General features: G+C 46.2%; 1 protein-coding gene across 1 annotated transcript in view; it reads left to right on the forward strand.

Annotated features, from left to right (window-relative positions):
- The first annotated feature begins 7,962 nt into the window (after positions 1 to 7,962).
- The window catches only part of C4H11orf24 (chromosome 4 C11orf24 homolog), a 29,934-nt gene continuing 16,481 nt past the window's right edge, over positions 7,963 to 21,415 (forward strand). Inside the window, exons 1-2 of the mRNA XM_069965279.1 lie at positions 7,963 to 8,115; positions 20,566 to 20,783. Coding sequence (XP_069821380.1) covers positions 20,627 to 20,783 — 157 coding nt within the window. The 5' untranslated portion in view covers positions 7,963 to 8,115; positions 20,566 to 20,626. The remainder of the gene's footprint in view (positions 8,116 to 20,565; positions 20,784 to 21,415) is intronic.

Genomic DNA, 21,415 nt, shown 5'->3' on the forward strand with positions numbered 1-21,415 from the left:
AAGCTTTTAATCCCCTTCTACGGAAGTATAAGTAGGCCCCGCCTCCACAGTATCATCAGTCTTTTTTTACTTCCGGGTTACTCTGTAAGCCCTAGGGGACCTTGCCCCCTCCTACCTTATCTATTCCTTCTTCTTATTCTTCTGCCATAATTGGTGGTATAGGAGCATCTCGCTCCTGTCTGTGCACTACTATAGGCAGTGCCGTGTGGTTACCGGCGCCGGAGTCTCTGTTTATGTGACACGCGGGGCTTAGGCCTTGCGTGTCACCGGGCCGGACGACTTCCGGGATCCGCGTCGTCACGCCCGAACGTCATTGCGTCGTGCGCGCTGTCGGCGCCGCGTGATGACATCACCTGCCGGCGACTCGGACCGCGCTAGGGTATTTCTGGCGTCCGTTACAGGTATGTGGATCTCCTTTGGAGTTTAACCTCTTAAGGACATATGACGTACCGGTACGTCATATGTCCGCACTTGCACTTCAAAGCGGGGCCGCGCGGCGCCCCCGCTTTGAAGTGCCGCGATCCCGGGTGCCGCGAGTAGCCCGGGACCGCTGCTATTAGCGGGCACGGTCTGATCGCCGTGCCCGCTAATTAGCTAATCGGAGGCAACGTTTCCCTGGTGTCTAGTGGGGGAGATCGCTCCTCCGGGACCTTGTCCCGGAGGAGCGATCTCCGTTACTGATGCCGGCCGGGGACGCGTCCAAGATGGCGCCGTCCTCGGCTCGGCACTCGGTCGTTTTCGGCTGCAGCAGCCGAAAGCAAACGAGTGCCGATCTCATGGATCTCTGCAGCATATCTATGCTGCAGAGATCTCAATGAGAGATCACAGTGTATATACTAGAAGTCCCCCAGGGGGGCTTCTAGTATATGTGTAAAAAAAATAAATAAAGTGTTGTTAATAGTAAAAAGCCCCCTCCCCTAATAAAAGTCTGAATCACCCCCCTTTTCCCAGGTTTTAAATAAAAGTAAACATATAAATAAATAAATAAACATGTTTGGTATCGCCGCGTGCGTAATCGCCCGAACTATTAATTAATCACATTCCTGATCTCGTACGGTAAACGGCGTAAGCGCAAAAAAATCCCAAAGTGCAAAATTGCGCATTTTTGGTCGCATCAAATCCAGAAAAAATGTAATAAAAAGCGATCAAAAAGTCATATATGCGCAATCAAGGTACCGATAGAAAGATCACATCATGGCGCAAAAAATTACACCTCGCACAGCCCCATAGACCAAAGGATAAAAGCGCTATAAGCCTGGGAATGGAGCGATTTTAAGGAACGTATATTGGTTAACAACGGTTTGAATTTTTTTACAGGCCATCAGATACAATATAAGTTATACATGTTATATATCGTTTTAATCGTAACAACTTGAGGAACATGCATAACAAGTCAGTTTTACCCCAGGGCGAATGGCGTAAAAACACATTTCCCCCAAATAAAAGAAATGCGTTTTTTTTTTCAATTTCACCACACTTTGAATTTTTTTCTGGTTTCGCAGTGTACTTTATGCAAAAATTCAGCCTGTAATTGCAAAGTACAATTAGTGACGCAAAAAATAAGGGGTCATGTGGGTTTCTAGGTGGAAAAATGCAAGTGCTATGACCTTTTAAACACAAGGAGGAAAAACCGAAAACGTAAAAACGAAAATGGGCCATGTCCTTAAAGGGTTAAGGATTGTCTGCTGTTTGCCGCTGCTCTGGAGCTCACAGTTCTTCGCCTGCTCGTGTACAGTTTGCCCTGCTCTTCAACTGCATTGTAAGTGTGTCGCTTTGCTGTACTTTGCTGCCATCTAGTGGATTTTTTGTGTATTACACTTTATGATTACAGGCTAGGCCTGTGCTTTCATGTGATTATGCCTACATTTGTGCTTGTATGGTTATAAGTGAGACTTATACATATATTTATATAGATGTCAGCTATGGAGACCAGTCAGTCTGGAAAAAGACCAACTAAACGCAAGCATTTCACTTGCGCTGAATGCGAAACACCTTTACCCGATGGTTATGAATACCGTACGCCTGAACCTACTAGCAAGAAAAGGTTCCTTTTTCTATATAATATGCTTATATAGTTTTCATATGTTTCAGTTCGTTGTGCTTCATGTCGCCCAAAACCTGATACTGAGGAGCCTGATGTACAGGACGTAGTAGTCTAGGTGAAGGATTATGTTGAGAAAGCCTTCGCTAATAGAGATTCTCACCATTCTTGTCAGAAAAAGAAATCCAAGCGTAGTATTTCTCCTTCTGTTTCCCAGCCTGTAAGTATTGTGAGTAATATTGGGCTGGGTTATAATTTGCTCTCTTGAGCTAAGCATTCCTTTCTGCCCTAGGGGGTCAGCATTTACGGTTATTGATGAGGTCAAGTCCTCCTCCTCTTCGGAATCATGTTCTCCATCTGAAGACGAGAAGGATTCATTTAGAAGTTATTTCCCCATGGACAGCATCTACAAATTGCGTAGGGCCGTCCAGGCAGAAATTCACCCTGAAGAGGGTGCTTCTCCTGCAAAAAAGCCTAGGGCTTTCTCTGTAGGGGAAACATCTATGTCTATGCTAAAAGCTGAGTGGAAGAAGCCGGAAAAAGCTCCGGTTCTAAGCAAAAAATTTAAAACCTTATACGTCCTCAAGGAGGACCAAACTAAGGATTGGTACGAACCTCCTAAGGTTGATACAACCATAGCTAAACTGTCCAAAAACACAGTTTTACCTGCCGAGGATGGATCTAATCTTAAAGATCCTATGGACAGAAGGGTGGAGGTGGCTTTTAAAAGGTCATACACTGCTGCAGCAGCCCAAGGGGCAGTTGCTATCTCCTCCTTCGAGGTGTCCAGAAGCCTTAGGAGATGGCTGGCCAAGGTCCAGGAGGACCTGGAATCAGGTGTGAACAGGGACAAGGTCCTACGTTCGTTTAAAAAGGTGAATATGGCAATTGATTTTCTCTGTGATGCTGCATCACAAGGGACTAGACTTGCCTCAAAGACTATGGCTTTATCCACAGCGGGTCGCCGGGCCCTTTGGTTGAAACCTTGGGTGGGCAACTCCAATTCCAAGTTTCAATTATGTAATTTGGAATTCCAACCTGGTAGGCTCTTCGGTTCTGAACTTGACAAGTTAATGGAAGAAATGTCAGATAAAGAGGGAAAATCCCTTCCATTGACCTCCAGTAGTGGATCGTATAGACCCCGGAATTCCTTTCGTAGGGGAAGATCCCCTCAGAGAGGAAAAAGCAGATACCAGGTCAGAAGCAAGGGAAGATATTACAACAAGAGAGGAGGAGGAAAACAGAACAAGGATTCAGCCAAAAAGCCTGACTTTTGACGCCAGAGGTATACCTGTGGGGGGTCGCCTGTCTCATTTTCTCCAAAATTGGGAAAAGTTAATAAAAGACGTCTGGATTGTAAGCATTATCCGCTCGGGTTACGTGCTTCCTTTATCTCCTCTTCCTCCCCTCAGGTTTCTGGTATCTCGGTACCTAGGTCAGGTGAAACATCCTGTACTGGAAGAAGAAATCCTGCATCTAATGACCATAGAAGCTCTGGAAGAAGTACCTCGGTCGGAGATCGGTCTAGGAGTCTATTCTCCAATTTTTCTAGTTCCGAAGCCATCCGAAAGTGGAGGCTTATATTAGATCGAAGATATCTAAACCAGTTTATGACAAGGAAAAAATTTCGTATGGAGAGCATAAAGTCTGTAAAGACCCTCCTTCTGGAGGGGGACTTTATGATAACCATAGGTCTTCAAGATGCGTATCTTCATGTCCCTATCCTGCCAGCTCACAGAAAGTATCTACGCATAGCTACTCAGTTACAGGGGGTGGTAAGGCACCTTCAATTCAAGGTCCTTCCCTTTGGAATAACTTCAGCCTCCTTTGTATTTACAAAAATAATCTCAGCCGTCATGGTACTCTTCAGATTGCAGGGAATAAAGATTATTCCCTACCTAGACGACTGGTTGATTATGGTCCAGACTCAGACTCTTCTGATGTCTCAATTGAATTATGTCCTGGACATTCTTCATCAATTGGGATGGCTAATCAACCAGGAGAAATCAGATCTCGTTCCGTCCACAACTAAAACATTCCTGGGATTCGTCATAGACTCCATCCAGATGAAGCTATTCTTGTCAACGCCAAGGGTGATTCGCATACAGAGAGGGGCCCAATTTCTCATTCCACCTCGCCAGGTGTCTCTTCGGACACTCATGAGATTTCTGGGCCTTCTCTCCTCGGCTGCAGATGCGGTGCCATGGGCTCTATGGCATATGAGATACCTGCAGCAAGAGGTTCTAAAGACGTGGAATCGCAGTTTGGAGGATCTGGATGCGCTTCATGTACTGTCCACGGAAACAAGGCAGTCTCTAACCTGGTGGAGACAGGTCAGACATGGAGTCTCTATAATCGAGCCTCAATGGATCACGATCACAACGGACGCCTCAGGCACAGGTTGGGGTGCTCATTTGGAGGAGAAGACGGTCTCGGGAGTATTGAACGTGCAGGAGTCGACGCTCCCTTCGAACGTTCGGGAGCTCAGAGCTATCTATCTAGCTCTTCTACATTTTTCTCCAATACTATCCCAGAAAGCGGTAAGAGTCAGGACAGACAACACTGCCTGTGTAGCTTACATCAACAAGCAGGGAGGTACCAGATCATCTCTACTTCTCAGAGAAGTGGAATGTATCTTCAGATGGGCAGAACCCAGAGTGTCCAAATTAACTGCCATGCACATCAGGGGCATTCACAACACTCTGGCAGATCGGCTGAGTCGAGGATTGACGGTTCCGAGAGAATGGTCTCTGTCAAGAACAGTATTCATTCAGTTAACCCGGAGATGGGGACTTCCTCAGATAGATCTTATGGCATCAGCAGAGAATGCCAAACTGAGGAATTTTTGTTCCCTGTACACAGCAGACAGACCATCAATCGTGGATGCAATGTCAATTCAATGGAATTTCAGACTAGCATACATCTTTCCCCCAATCTCCATGATTCCGAGGGTTCTCATGAAGATCAGGTTGGACCAGGCGTCGGTGATCATCATCACACCCTTCTGGCCAAAGAGAGCCTGGTTCACCCTCCTCATGAATATGAGCAGGGGGGAATTCTGGAAACTTCCTTTGAATCCAGACCTAATTTCGCAGGGACATCACCTTTACCAGGACCTAACCAGTCTCAGTCTCACAGCGTGGAGGCTGAGGGGACCTTATTAGGATCAGAACAATTCTCTGCGAGTGTATTACGTACACTATCTCACGCTCGAACTACTGCTACAAACAAATCCTATGATCGTATATGGAACCAATCATGGGGTTCTGCAAGGCAGATTGATACTCTGAAGCCTTCTACTCCACAGCTGTTAGAGTTTTTTCAGCAAGGATTTGACAGGGGCTTGACGCCGAGCTCCATCAAGGTCCAAATTGCAGCTTTATCAGCTCACTTAAATTCTAGACTATTTCAGTTTCCGGAAGTGAAGAACTTTGTGAAAGCAATTACAAGATTGAGGCCCAGAATAACCAGGCAAGTGGATTCGTGGGACCTCTCATTTGTGTTGAGGCGCCTTTGTCTTCCGCCATTTGAACCGTTGGAGGAGGTAGACTTGAAATTTCTCTCTTTCAAGGTTACTCTGCTGTTGGCCGTAACTTCAGCCAAACGAGTAGGGGAGCTTCAAGCCCTTGGTTCAGCCCCTCCTTACATTACTTTCGCAGAAGACAAGGTAACCCTCAGATTCCTGCCGGGATTTCTACCTAAGGTGCCTTCATTTGTGAACTTGAATGAACCAGTGGTCCTTCCAGTTTTTTCTCCCACAAGTCATTCTCAAGATGAGGTGGATCTATCTCTATTGGATGTCTCTAGAGCAATTAGAATTTATATGTCTAGAGTTGCAGATTTCCGTAAGGATGAAAATTTGCTGGGGGAAGAAAGCCTCAAAGCCTTCCATATCTCGCTGGATTTGCGATGCAATTGGATTATGATATTTGTCGCCAGACAAAACTCCTCCAGAGTTCACAAGAGCACATTCTACAAGAGCGGTTGCTTCCAGCTGGGCTGAAAGATCATCCGTACCCTTGGAAAGCATCTGCCAGGCCGCCTCCTGGTCGGCTCTATCAACATTTGTCAAGCATTATAGGTTGAATGCAAAATTTGAGGCCAGAACAGCCTTCGCCAGATCTGTGCTCAGTGCCGCTGCTCTGGAGTAACCCACCCTGGGGATATCTTGCTAGTTCCCCATCTGTTGTGATGCCAATGGGACGATAGGGAAGCAAAAATTATTAGGTTAATTTGTTTTCCCTGAGACCCATTGGCATCACAAGGCTCCCTCCCTTTTTTGTGTTCTTGTCATTAGACTGATGATACTGGGGAGGCGGGGCCTACTTATACTTCCGTAGGAGGGGATTAAAAGCTTATGCTAATTATGTTCATTAAAATATTCCTTCAAATAGCCAGGGCTCGTCTGGGATTTGAACCCGGGACCTCTCGCACCCAATGCAAGAATCATACCCCTAGACCAACAAGCCACAGATGCGCCATGCTGCCTCCGCCCGACGTGCCAATTTTGGGCTCGCAAACTGTACTGCCGCGTGGGCAGCCTGCTTTGCCCTGCGTTGCCCTTTCTCAAAAAAAAGTCCACTGAAGACGGCATTCGTTCAACATCAAAGCAAAGAGGAGTTTCGGGGTGGAACTCTGCATGACGGCGGGAAAAAAAAAGCGCAGTTTGGCGTTAGAAAGGCATTCCCGCTGCGGGGAGGCATTCGGTCGACAGGAAGCAACAGCATACCCTCGAGCGCGAGAGAGAGAGAGAGACGCGTCGGGTGTTTCCCACTCACTTCAGAAAACCCTTATGTGCAGCCATTATCATCAATAGACAGCCGCCTTTTACCACTGATTGATGCCTCGTGTCTGTATTTTGCACATAGCCTTAATGGATTAAATTATAAAGAACAAACTGACGTTTTTCTCCTGAAAAACATGCTGTGTGAACACAATCTTAAAGGGGTAGTGCGACAAAAAAAAATTTCTTTCAAATCAACTGGTGCCGTAAAGTGCCAGAGATTTGTAATTCACTTCTATTAAAAAATCTTAAGTCTTCCAGTACTGATCAGCTGCTGTGTGTCCAGCAGGAAGTGGCATTTTCTTTCCTGTCTGACACAGTGCTCATTGTTGCCTCCTCTGTTCATGTCAGGAACTGTCCAGAGAAGGAGCAAATCCCCATAGAAAACCTCTCCTGCTCTCCAGACTGGAAATAATACAACTTCCTGCTGGGCATACAGCAGCTGATAAGTACTGGAAGGCTTGAGATTTTTTAATAGAAGTAAATTACAAATCTCTGGCACTTCATGGCAGCAGTTGATTTGAAAGAAAAAATTTTGGGGTGAACTACCCCTTTAAGGTACAGACATCTGTAAGCCACTTAAGGCCATTTCCACACACACACCGTCAAAATGATTGTTGTAATATAAGCGCAAATAATGTGTAATATTTTATAGGAATACAATAAAAACAGCTGTCAATCTTACAGTGTGTGAATATAGACTAAACTAATTGGAAAGACCGACAAAATGGGTTTAAGCTATGCTTTGACAAATCTTCTCTTGTATATTACGGCAGTCACAAAGAGCAGTCGTTATATTAGGCAAAATATCGTCCGTTGTGAAACAACGGTCGTATGAAAATACCGGCCGCTATAAAACGGCCGTTATCCAATCCTCAAATGACCATATATATTTCATTACAGTGTATGATATTGCCGTTTTTAAAACATTGCTCAAATAACTGTAGTTTTTCGCATTCTCAGTAGATTGTTACAGAAATGCTTGATGTGACCACTAGGGGCGTTCCAACTACCCGCTTCTCGGCATATGGCGGGCTCAGCCGGTGTGACGTCACTGCACCGCCTCTCTTCCTCCATGCATAGGAATGTAGGCGTGCTTCACCAGCAGGGGGCGCGGCGTGGGCTGGAGTGCCGTCTCTGTAGCGCGGGTATGTGGTGACGTTGCATGTGCGGCGCTGTCTGTCCCTTTCTTGTCACTCTATGATTCACGCCGGTGTGGAGGCAGAGAGGAGACTGTGGACTCTGCCCCGTGATGTGACGCTCCCTGCCGGCTGCCATCTCCGGGGACAGGGTGAGTAGCGGGCTCCTAGCGGCTGCTGTCACTGCAGTGAGTGGTATACTGCGCTTCCTGTATGCACACAGTGGGAGCATAGTGATGTCCTAGCGGCAGGAAACGTGTGATGTGTGAACAGTGTCTGACAGGAGCCTGATGTCCGCCTCTGGCTGCAGGAGCCCTCACACGTTGTATAGGGGAGCAGTCTGGAGGCTTGCTGGGTGACTGGCAGGGCTTTACCACCACAACCTAAGAAGTTTATGGAAATTGGGTAAACTTTTATTGTGTGGCAGAGGCCCTGTAGATCAGTGTCCATGTGATGTCCTATAGGTGTACCAGTGTGTGGCTGTACCAGTGTATGGCTGTGCCAGTGTGTGGCTGTGCCAGTGTATAGCTGTACCAGTGTATGGCTGTACCAGTCGTGTATATACATACACTGGTATACAGTGTGGCTCTGCGACTGATGCAGAACTACTATCCCCATCGTGGTGGCAGACGGAGAGGCACAATGATCATTGCCAGGTCTTGGGCACGGCTTACGCAGTTTGGTGATCTCTTTAAAGTGAATGGACCACCAGGCCCAGGCTGAAGCACTGGAGGCGGACTGACCCACCCCTAGTGGGTGGAAACCCCAGCCCCTTTATAACGCTGCTCCTTTAGAATCAATGGAGCCCTATCATAGAGAAGCGGGGGTTTCCTCCCACTGGAGGTGGGTCGCCCGCCTCCAGTGCTTCAGCCTGGGCCTGGTGGTACATTTACTTTAAAGGGGTACTCCCCCCAAGAGCTAAAAAAAAATGTAATGCTCCCAAACCTAGCTGGCCTTACTCACCAAGTCCCCCTGAGCATTTTGAGCCGTCTCCCATCTTTCTAGCTGCTGCCGTTCCTGAGTTACAAGTTTTTCTAAAAGCCGATCTATATCCAAGATAGGAAACTACATTTCCCATCATGCAATGCTTATGCCTGATGATGGTGAAGTAGCAGAGCTGAGACAATGAAGGAGATGATGACAGTGTAGCAGAGCTGAGATGGCGGTGTTGGTGTAGCAAAGCTGAGTTGGAAGTGACGGTGTAGCAGAGCTGAGTTGGGGGGACGGTGTAGCGGAGCTGAGTTGGGGGGGACGGTGTAGCGGAGCTGAGTTGGGGGGGACGGTGTAGCGGAGCTGAGTTGGGGGGGACGGTGTAGCGGAGCTGAGTTGGGGGGGACGGTGTAGCGGAGCTGAGTTGGGGGGGACGGTGTAGCGGAGCTGAGTTGGGGGGGACGGTGTAGCGGAGCTGAGTTGGGGGGGACGGTGTAGCGGAGCTGAGTTGGGGGGGACGCGGGCGCGGTGGGGGTGGGGGCGGAGCTAGTCGCGGGTGATCGCGGGGGCGGAGCTAGTCGCGGGTGATCGCGGGGGCGGAGCTTGCCGCGGGTGATCGCGGGGGCGGAGCTTGCCAGGGGGGCCGCGGGTGAGTGAGGGATGCCACGTGTGCTGCGGGTGAGTGCTGGACGGTGCGCCGGGAGGCTCTGGACACACGGGGTGAGCTCTGGGCTGGGGGTGACCCGGTGGCTGCTGTTAGAGAGGGATGCTGTCACAGCTGCTCTGATCACTGTCTCCCTCTGTAACAGCAGCCACCGCATCAGTGTTCTCAGTCACTTCACTGTGCTGGGACTGAGGACACGTGATGCCGACACGGAGGGTGGGGGCCAGGAGCAGGGAGCGTGTCGGTGTGGACTGAGGTCTGATGATTCTCTGCAATCCCTGGGGGTGAATGCAGCTGGATAACAGCAAAACTGTGCAGAATCCATAATAACTTTATATGGGAAAGATGAAAAGCTACGGGTGGGCAGCGTATTAATGCAAAAATAATTTTGGGAGGAATACCCCTTTAAGTTTCAATAACGGTAGAAGTAGCAGAAAGTCTATAGTTTGGCACCACCATCACTGGTGTTTGGTGATGGTACACCTATTGTAGTTCAGAATATCACACCCATCTAATAAGAATAAGTATTGGATTCGCTTCACTTCATGTCCATGTGTGCGCAGTAGCTTTTGCATGTACGGTATCTCTCTTGATCACACTGTTCTCAATGCCTTGGCAGTGGCTTCACCATTCAAGAACAAAAGGATCGGGCAGTTGAAATTCAACAGTTCCAGTCGGAGAGTCAGGAGACCCCCATACTTGTTAGACCTTAGACTGGTCCTGATGAGGTTCAGCCAACTTATTTTCTTATGTGTATGGGGATGTCTTTACACATTGCTTTTTTTAGTGTCCATCAGGGGAATTACCCCCCCCCCCCCCCCCCTCCTACTTATATGTGTATACCACATGTCAAATAGGTGTAACAGCGGGTAAAATATGTCGGGTAATGGCGTCTATGGTTGATGCATACGGCACGCAAGGACCAAATGCATAGAGAATAGACTAAAACGTGGACCCTCAAATTCCATTCATACAAAGTAACCTGTTTTGTACAGGACTTTGCACTGCGGTAGTATCCGGCAGATGAGGCGGTATACAGCTTAGATAAGACTGTAGTAAGAAATAAGCCGGGCCGTGGATGGTTCTCACCTTCTGCAAAATGTACTAACAAAACTGGTTTTCAGAATTTCAGATATGTAGATAAATAATTCCCTTCAGGTTTTTCCTGTTTCTCTTGACAATTTCCAACTGAACCAATACTGGGGGCTCCTGCAAACGGCCATATTACGGCCCTGTATATGGAGAGGTAATGTAGCCGCCATAGAGGTGTCTAGGACCCATGCGGCATCTTTACACGTGTCTCATTTTATCCAGATTTTTTTTATTATTGTTTCTTTACACTTTCATCAGAAGAAGAATATTTCATCAGACGCTGTATACAGTGAGGTATTCTACCCTAGAGGAGAATATGTCTGCAGAGTCATCACAGCAGTGCATACCGCCTGATACTACAATACCGCACAGTCAATGCGAAGAGTCCTGGGCCTTGTAAAAAAAAGGGTTGTGCTGGAGTCCTTGCTATTAAAAAATTCACTCTCTACAATTATAAGGGAGTTTGAAGGTACGTCTAATGAACAGGTGACTACCTTGAGATTTTTATTTTTTTGTCTGTTGACCCCAGCAGAATGATGTCCACTTATTTGGTGTCACCTGCTCTTTTGTTATAATCTTGTTAGTCGTGGATTACACAGGGTCAGTACTTTCTTAGGGAACCTTTTACGCAAACGAGATCGCAGCAGATTTCACACTGCGATATCCGTAGCGATCCGCAGCAGATTTCACGCCGTGAGTTTGCACCGAAATTCGCTGTGAATCCTTCCCTGTCACTTTCAATGAGATTATATAGGCGAGATTGACATCCCGCTGTGAGTATGGAAAAGTCAGCCCACTTAACAAAAAACGCAAGACACCCCCCCCCCCCCCCCCCCCCGCGCGGTGCATACATTACCAGGTCCGTGCTCCGGTTTGCTTCGGGGGCACTGAAATCCGCTGCAGATCCGTTACGTGTGAACCCACCCTGAGGGTAGCTTTACACACACCGTATTGCAGCGGATTTGATCTAAATGACTGAACACAGCATCAAATCTGCTGCAGATTCTGTACGTGTGAACGAACCCTTAGGCTGTGTTCACAGGTAACGGATCCGCAGCGAGACCCGCTGCAGATCCCTGCCCAGTACACCCTATGGGCAGACAAACTCGCAGCAGATGCACATCCCGCTGCAAGTATGTCTGCAGCCCGCCCTGTTAACCCCCCCGGACGCCGGAGCGTATACATCTCCTGCTTCCTGCTCCACCTTGCTTCGTGGGTTCCCAGCGCGTCCTGATCGGCCAATCTGCGCTGGTGCGTCGCAGCGCACTGATTGGCTGAGCAGGATGTGAAGACAAATATTAAGGAAGCTTTCCGGGGGTTTTTTTTATCACCCTGGAGGTAGACTCATCCATATACTCATCACCTGGACTGATTGATTTCCTACGGTACAGCATTATTCCGGTGCTCTTATGTTCTCATAGAGATGCATAGAAGACACTAACTTCCTTCTCTATAACAGCGCTGTAAGTTCAAGAAAGTCCTAGGAGGCGTCACGTGGGCGTCAGCGGAATCTGAACCGAGTTTTTGCACCCGAAAAGCACTCTGCTGTAAAAAAGCAATGAGCTGAGTGAGTATACGGGCAAGCCATTAGTATACCATCCGATAGTGTATAGGCGTAAACAATTTCTTATTAAAGTCTATGGGTACATCAAGTGATACGCTGTTTTAGGCATTCAAACTTATATACTATCTACTTAAAGGGGTACTCCAGGTAGGGCTGGGCGATTAATCAAATTAGTTAAATTAATTCGCCCAGAATGTTAGAATCGATTTTGATTTTTCAAAAAATCTTAAATTCGATTTTCACAAATAATCATTGCGGGCGGGGCGGAGGGCGTGGTACAGTGGTGGGTGGGCGGTCAGCCCAGAGTGGGGCGGGGCGGGCGGCGTGGTAGTGTCAGGCGGACGGCCGAGCAGTCCGTAGAAGGGCGTTGTTGGGCTGGCGGGCGCTGCGGTGAGGTGCAGGGCGGGCGGGCAGTCTGGAAAGATGCGGCGCAGGCGGCCTCCAGCAGCTGCTGACCTGCCCCACCCCTTATACACAGCATCCCGCTCCCTTCCCGGCCACACAAACAGGTCCCCGGTCTCTGGAGGAGACAGCAGGGACTGCAGGGTGATAGTGTCGCTGTGGGTACTGGAGCTGTACAGTGGGATCGGTCACCCCCAGTCCCCCTCAGTCTGCCCCAGTCACAGGGGGAGCACTGTTAAACTGGGAAGCAATACAGTTGTTATCTCAAATGTCATTAAAATAGTATCTAACGCTGCAAGAAGAATTTTAAAATATTGAGATTTTAATCGAAAATCGTCCAAATAAAAAAAATTAAAAAAATCAAGATTTTATTTTATGGCCATATCGCCCAGCCCTTACTCCAGGCAATTATATCTTTTTATATATATTGCTGGGGTTGCATAGATAAAAATATCCTGTCACATCTTTGGGTCCCCCGCTGTGTATTCTGGCAGCTACTTCTGAGGCGGACTGGCCTCAGCAGTAACAATCCGCTCAGCCAATCACTGACTGAATCGGGATAGCACCGCTGCCAGTAATTGGCTCAGGGATACAATGAAAAAAAGAGGTGAAGGATCATGGGTAGAAAAACTCAACATAGATCTTGTGTGATTTAAATAAAAACGTGACCGAATTCTGAGGAATCCAGGTGATAGTTTGATATCCATTCTGTGTGCCCTGGAGGTGGAAATAATTATCATCTGCATGAGCAGAAGCAATTCATGTCTATCAGGTTGGACAACTTTCCCGCACTCTATGTAGAAGAGCCGCTCTGTAGTCTAAGGCTAGGTTCACACTGCGTTTTCAGCATCCGTTTTTTGCAAAAAACGCATGAAAAACGGATTGCAAAAAACGGATTCATTTGTGTGCATCCGTTTTTCCATTGACTTCCATTATAAAAAAAAAACGGATCCGTTTTTTTTGACGGACCAAAAAACGTTGCTGACCCTATTTTTCTGGACGTTAAAAAAAACGGATCCGTTAAACGGATGCTGAAAACGCAGTGTGAACCTAGCCTGAGAGACTGGAAAGCACTTTCACTTCCGGAATACTGATCCGTATTCTGTCTACCTGTTATAAAGGCGTGACAAGCAGCTTATCATAGAGATACCTCTAGTTTTAATAAGTGCATTATAAATAGTTAGAAGAAAAAGAAAGTAACGCCCTCTTTTGACATTGTCATTACCTAACTATTACAGGACTAAGGGCTGATCAGGAGACTGAGTACTGTGGTCCCAAAAATTACCTTCATTCTCAGCGTTCTCTATAGGAACATAAGAGCTAGTTAGTCTTCTAACCTGCTGTTTTAAGTACGACTGCAGCATTTAGGTGGTTGACAGAAGGAGGTTACTCCCTCTGTTGCCCATCGGCACACCACCGTGCAATCCTATGGTACCAGTGGTAGTCATGGCAACCAGAAGCCTAAGGGCCCTATTCCACCGGACGATTATCGTTCGCATAATCGTTAACGATTAACAATCTCAAACGACCGCTATCGCGAAAGACCTGAAAACGTTCACTCATTTCCAAGGAACGATAATCGTAACTTATGATCGTATTTGCGAACGTTTTTTGTTAGCTATTTCTTCGCTATTGCGTTCGTATCTACTGCGAACGACCGAACAACGTCTTATTCAATGCGAACGTTTTGCGAACGAGCAACGATAAAAATAGGTCCAGGTCTTATAAAGCGATCAACGATTTCTCGTTCGGTCGTTAATCGTTAACTGCTATTCAACTGAACGATTGTCGTTTAGATTCAAACGATTTAACGATAATCATCGGGTAAAATAGGGCCCTAAGAACAATACCACAGGAGCAGAGTCTGATCATCATGCCTGTCAGTAATAAACTGACATGCATAGTAAACTGCAGTATAGATCTGTACTGCAGTGCGTTTTACCTGCAGGCAGGTTCTTGCCACAAAAAAAGTCATATGTTCCATCAAAAATGTCAACGTCTCTAGCAAAAATGTGGTTTTTTTTCTTTTGTTAATGAATTGATATTATGCCTACAAAATATACTAAATAAAGGCAAGCTTTACCACTAGATGCCCCCTAATTTCTGAGGTCGGTGCTTCAAGTGCATCAAGTAGTACTGTAGAGCTACATATGGGGTATTTCTTAAAACTTAAAGGGACAATGAGAGCACGGATATGCATATGTCCATGCTGCTCACAGGAGCGTTGCATACATAACTTAACAGCTTTATGGTGATAGCGACAGCCCCCAAATTTTAGTAGATCCTGGGAAGTTTCGCAATGCCCTAGAATCCTTTTTCTTAGCCTTGCTGTTTTATGACTTGACTTTACCCCCATAGTTTAGCTGGAATGTTATTTGTCCGGCAGGTTGCCTTTAGATTGGTAGAGGAAACCTTGTATTCTAGATATCTGCCGATGACTAATTCTTGCCGTCTTTAGTGAATAGACAAGTTTGTGAACAGTGCAGAAGTCTCTGTTCCCTGGAATATATTCTGTATTATTATGCCGGGATAGTCAGTGGACAAATAATACTAAAATCTGATGTAGCGTAATGTTCAGGACCAGTTATAATCACAGGTTGCTACAAGCCTAAAGTGTAAGGAGCTTACTCAGGATTAGAAAAACATGGCTGCTTTCTTCCAGAAACAACACGCCTGTCTTCTGTTTGTGTGTTGTATTATCACCTTGTTCCATTGAAGTGAATGGAGCTCAGTTGTAATACCACACAACCTGAGGACGGGGAAGAAAGCAGCCATAAAAAGTGCTGATATGAATATTCATAGGGAGGTGTACTACAGAAGTCAGCGGGTGGGCATATTGGTGCACGGAGAGTTATAGGACTATCCAAGTACACCAAACCGCCTCCTTTATATATTCCGAAAAAGTAACATCATTAATGCAGAAGAGGACCTTGTAAGTAAAGGTATGCTCACGCTCCCTGGCCCTATTGGAATCTAGCAGCAGGTTACATCCATCTAGGTTAGTTCTAGACTTCTTTCTGTGATGAAGCAGATAAAACAATGGTGATGTAAGCCCAGCCTTACCCCTAAAAATACCCCAGACATTCTGCCCTGTGAGGAGTCTCTGTCATGGTCCTGTGCTGATTTTATATGCAGGGACACTGGAAATAAAATGTCTGGCGTAAATTTTTATTAAAGCAACTGTGTACCCACAATCTGACCCCCCCAAACCACTTGTACCTTCGGATAGCTGCTTTTAATCCAAGATCTGTCCTGGGGTCCATTCGGCATGTGATGCAGTTGTTGTCCTAAAAAAGAACTTTTAAACTTGCAGCCCTGTGCCAAACTGCTGTGGTCTAGAGTATCTGTGCCCTAACCTTGCACCACCCCTCTGTCCCTCTTCCCCACCCTCCTCATCATTAGGAATGCCAATGGCAGGATTTCTTCTGTTCCTCTGCACTGAAAACTGCACAGGTGCCTTAACGATCCAGCTCATGTGCAGAGTTCACACAGCTGAGGAATCGGAGACAATCTGCCTGGAGCATTCCTAATGATGAAGAGGGCAGGGAGAAGGGACAGAGAGGTGCCAGCCTAATGCATACACAATCTAGGCCACGCCAGTTTGGCACAGGGCTGCCAGTTAAGAAGTTTTTTTAGGACACTGCATCACCTGCCGAGCGGACCCCAAGACAGATCTTGGAATAAAATCAGCTATCTGAAGGTACAAGCAGTTTGGGGTGGGCAGATTGTGAGTACATAGTCACTTTAAAGTATTTTATTTCCCCCCAAAAGATTTACAAATTACCAATATAGACCTATTACGGGAAATGCTTATAAAGTGCTTTTTTTCCCTGCACTTACTACTGCATCAAGGCTTCACTTCCTGGATAACATGGTGATGTTACTTCCTGGATAACATGGTGATGTCACTTCCTGGATAACTTGGTGATGTCACGACCCGACTCCCAGAGCTGTGTGGGCTGTGGCTGCTGGAGAGGATAATTGCAGGGGGACACTGAGGGACACAGAGCACTGGAGGGACAGTGAGCATCCCTCTGCCATTATCCTCTCCAGCAGCCACAGCCCGCACAGCTCTGGGAGTCGGGTCGTGACATCACCATGTTATTCAGGAAGTGACATTACCATTTTATCGAGAAAGTGAAGCCTTGATGCAGTAGTAAGTGCAGGGAAAAAAGCCCTTTATGTGCATTTCCTGTAATAAGTGTATATTGGTGATTTGTGTAACTTTTGGGGGACAATACAATACTTTAATAAAAAATTTTCCCCGGACTTCTTTAATATGAACGCGGATCCACATTGGACAGTTCAGTTAGGTGGCAGCGATCTGTAATTGATCTTTTGTGTAGGGACAGAATATGGGACTGTCTCGCAGAATCTTCAAGGACTATTCCCATAGTGTCATGGCACATCACTAAGATAATTCCATAATATTAAAATCATGGAGGTCCAACATCTGGGATGACTGCCAATCCCAAGATGGCGCGCTCTGCCTTCTACTGTGTTGGCACTTATAACACAGCGCTATTCAAGTGAATGGGAAAAGTTTGGAGGGGGCACAGCACTAATACCATGGGTCCCTTCATTCTGAGGATTGTGGCATTCCTGATTATGGCATATCCTAGCATTACTGTTTGCTTTGTTATACTCTGAGGCTCCAATATATAGATGGGGCACCTCTATGCTTCAAAGTAACAGTGCTAACCCCGGAGCCATCCTATTAGAATCTCCTATTAGGAACAGCACTTGCTTATGTTTGAATCTGTTCGGTTCATTGCATTCAGTGCTTTGGGAGTCCATACGTGTTTGCCTTGTAGGCAGAATAACAGTGTGTATGGGTGTGAGCATGGAGAAAGTAAACAGAGCGAGGCCGTGCACAGTAGTGAGAAGCACAGAGCTGGCACAAGGTGCTCATTTCTCTATTCTTTGGAGGAAAAATAGCGATACTAATGACCAGGAACCGAATCCCTTACGGGTTACAGGTTTCATTGCTTCCTTATCTTTTAGGTCAAATGCACTGATGCCTAAGGGGCTGTTCTAGTAAAGTCAGTCAATTGCTCACAAAGATTAATGTAGTACATATGCATTGCATTGATCTGTTAGATTGGCGATCTGCTGGTAAAGTCTACCACAGTCACACCTTATCTGTGGATCACTCAGTGCAATCCTCATGGCTTAGCAAAGGCCTCAAGCCCCTATTACCCGCGGCGACAAGAGGAAGCAAGTGAGCGCTGATCTGTCAGGTCAGTGCTCGCTTGCTCCTCGTTTCCCGCTCGCTGCTGGTGCTATTACACGTGTCGGCAGCGAGTCTGTAAGAGCCGGGGAAGCTGCGGGAAGGCTGCCCGGGTGATTGCTAGATTATCTGGGCAGCCCATAGAAGATAGTGGTGGTCTGCTGCTGCCACTTTTATTCCATGGAGTGACTGCAGCAGGTTGCTGCTATCATGATCGTTGATTTTTCAACATGTTGAAAGACAACGATCAGCCGGAATTGTGCAAGTCCGCTGTTTGTTGTTGTCTGTTACACAAAGCGATTATCTGCTGTAAGGGTCGAATATGGCCAATAACCGATTCGTGTAATAGGGCCTTTAGGCTGCTATAACTTCCAGCTGGCATCCCACGATTACATTGTGAGTGTGTTATTCGGACTCCCAGCGAAGACCAATGACTGCTGTGAAAATTGTTTTGTTTCTTGAATTGATCTGTGATTTGTTTCTATCTTGACTGATGCCAGAAGGAGCGCACTTCTCCAAATCTGCCACTAGAGGGTGCACTAGGATAAGTCCAGTCCTATATCTTTAGCACATTATTAGTGTGTTTAGGAGGTCACCATGCAGTGAAATGCCTGCTGCACTAACCCCAAGTGGTTTAATTGTGTAGTCTCAGCCTATTACCTGTAAGTTCTACAATTACTTAAAGGAGTACTTAGGTAATTTTTTTTTTTCCTTTCAAATTAAATGAAATTTATATAGAATCGTAATTTAATTCTATTTAAAAATGTCAAGTCTTCCAGTACTTATCAGCTGCTGTACGTCCTGCAGTAACAAATCACCATGGAAAACCTCCTGTTCTGTACAGTTCCCATCACAGACAGAGGTAGCATCAGAAAGCACGGTGTCAGACTGGAAAGAATACACCACTTTCTGCAAGACATGCAGCAGCTGAGAAGTATTGGAAGGCTTGACATTTTTAAATAGAAGCAACTTACAAATCTGTATAACTTTCTGACACCTGTTGATTAAAATTAAAAAAAAAAGAGTACCTCTTTAAAGGAGACGTGCGCTCGCTGACCATTTCTTTTAAAACAACCAGGGAGGATGAAGTTGGACATAAGATGCACTTACTTCCCCGGCTCCAGTGCCGGGGTCCGCTGTCATCCACTCTTGTTCCCGGTCCCTGGCCGCTTCTAGGTCTGAGTGAGGACCTGAGACGTGACGCGTCAGTCCCGCGTAGCCAGTCAGCAGCCGAGGCAGAACTCCACTATCAAATCTTATACCTATGCAATAGTCTCCACTATATCCATGTGTATGTAGAATGCAACTTGCTAAATCTCCATCAAATCAGTCTAAACTATTGTGGAAAATGCCAGGACCATAGTTGAGCCAATATACTGATCAACTGTTAGGTTTATAATAGGTATTTTAGCAAGTCCCTAATGAATTGCAGACGATGTAACAAAAACACCCACTGAGACTCTGGTTTCAGCCTCACGAGGAATCCGTCAAGAACAAGAATAAATTTGCAGCCTCTGTGTGTTGCGCGTGTTCACACTTCATCACTTGTAGAATGTATCTGCAAGGTTTGGGTCAGCTGATATACTCCAGTCCTTATGTCTGCCCTGAATTACCCCTCGAAATCCGAGGAGGAATTATACACTAATTTATTTATATATATATATATATATATATATATATATATATATATATATATATAAATTTTATTTTGCTGCTGTACAGAGTAGAGGCTCCTGCACACACCTATGAATGTCTAATCAAAAAGATTGCGGTATCACAGTAGAAGCTACTCAACGTAACAACTACTCAACAACAAAATATTATGTGTAATTTTAACATTTATTGACTAAAATCTGGTGGCCGCATAATGCCGATCCGGTCCCCAGCCGCTTTCTGGTCTGAGCGGGGACACATGACGTGTCGGGTCCGCTCAGCCAGTCAACGGCTACAGTCTCTGTCTGGTTGAGCGGACCTGACACATTACATCTGGGGTCCTTGCTCAGGCCAGAAAGCAGTCGGGGACCAGATTATCGGTATGCAGCCACCAGCACTGGAGCCTGGGAGGTATGAGCATGTTATTTCTTTTAGCCCCCCTGCACTTGTGAAAAAAAAAGGTTTGCCCGTACTTCTCCTTAAATTAATCTTTTACCTCCAACATATTTGCATTTTCTCAGCTTTTCCTGTGCTATAACCTCATAGCGGGTTCAGACTACGGAATTCTCTTGGATACATTCAGTGGAATTTCGTCGCCTGTACGCGCTCACGGCCGCGCGCCTTTCTGCCGGCTCCATAGACACCATTCTATGGGCCGGGTAATTCCACATTCCGCCGAAAGAATTGTCACGTCAATTCTTTCGGCAAAATCAGTCGGCCCATAGAATGGTGTCTATGGAGCCAGCAGAAAGGCGCGCAGCCGTGAGCGCGTACAGGCAACGGAATTCCGCGGAATTTATCCACGAGAATTCCGTAGTCTGAACCTGCCCTTACTTTACACCGAACCTTTTTGGAAGTAGTCTTTCTAGACATTGTCAGTTGCAAGTCCTGTTTCTTAACAAGCTACACCTCTTTCTGCCACAAAAGTGATCCTATATAAATCTGGATGATGGATGGCTTGTTGGCGGAGAGTTAACCCTTGATGGTATTCTATTACCCTGCATATATAGCATGGCCGATGATTGTCACAGTGTAAGTTAATTGTTTGCTTTGTTGTGTTGCTATAGGTTCATTATGCTGCTCTGAAACACACTTGTCATTGATGCCTTTGTGCAGAATCCCACCACCATGTGGAAGACTCTCATACTGTTATGGTCCGTGAACCTGTGCCTATGTGACAGCAGGATTAGGATATCGGCAGAGAATGCAGTCCACCTGCAGAAGGGTCCTGAGATTAGGAATGAGAGGGAATGCAGACAAATCTGCAGGGACAGCCTGTCCACAGGTAAGTATGTCCACTATTAGATCTCTAGATTGCTGTCAGTACCCATTTATTTCATTACTTTGCTACAGCACATTGGACTGGATGTTTATTATCTGTGTCTGGCATATGTGCGGCAGGAATACATTTTATATAACAGTAAGTGAGTGACTTATCTGGGTGACTTGCACCATGAGAACCCAGGAGAACCCAGAAGTAGCCACATGGCAGGGATAGAGTTGTATGATACTGGCGATGGCGTGGAAGTATATTATGGCGATGGCATTTAGTATATTATACCCCTCCCCGGGCATTTATAGCTATAAAATTCCCTGTCTAGACAACCATTTAAGCACAGGATAGGGGATATCTAGCTGATGGGTTAGGTTCGACCTCCAGTCACGAGAATAAGGCCTTGTTCTCCACCAAGTGAATAGAGTGGCCACTGCTCCATTCACTTTCTATGGGACGTCTGGAGACTGCTAAGTTCAGTGTTTGGCAATGTTTGGATGTCCCAGTGGACAAGCATTCTTGTTACACATCCATTCGAAAACATTGACACAGTCTTATAGTTTTCAATAAAAGTATACTAGTTATACCTTCTTTTGTGCAAAGTGTCTCTTTGATTCGGAAAAAATATAGTACTTTTATGGTGT

The sequence above is a fragment of the Dendropsophus ebraccatus genome, chromosome 4 (assembly GCF_027789765.1).
Source record: "Dendropsophus ebraccatus isolate aDenEbr1 chromosome 4, aDenEbr1.pat, whole genome shotgun sequence".
Classification (NCBI taxonomy): Eukaryota; Metazoa; Chordata; class Amphibia; order Anura; family Hylidae; genus Dendropsophus; species Dendropsophus ebraccatus.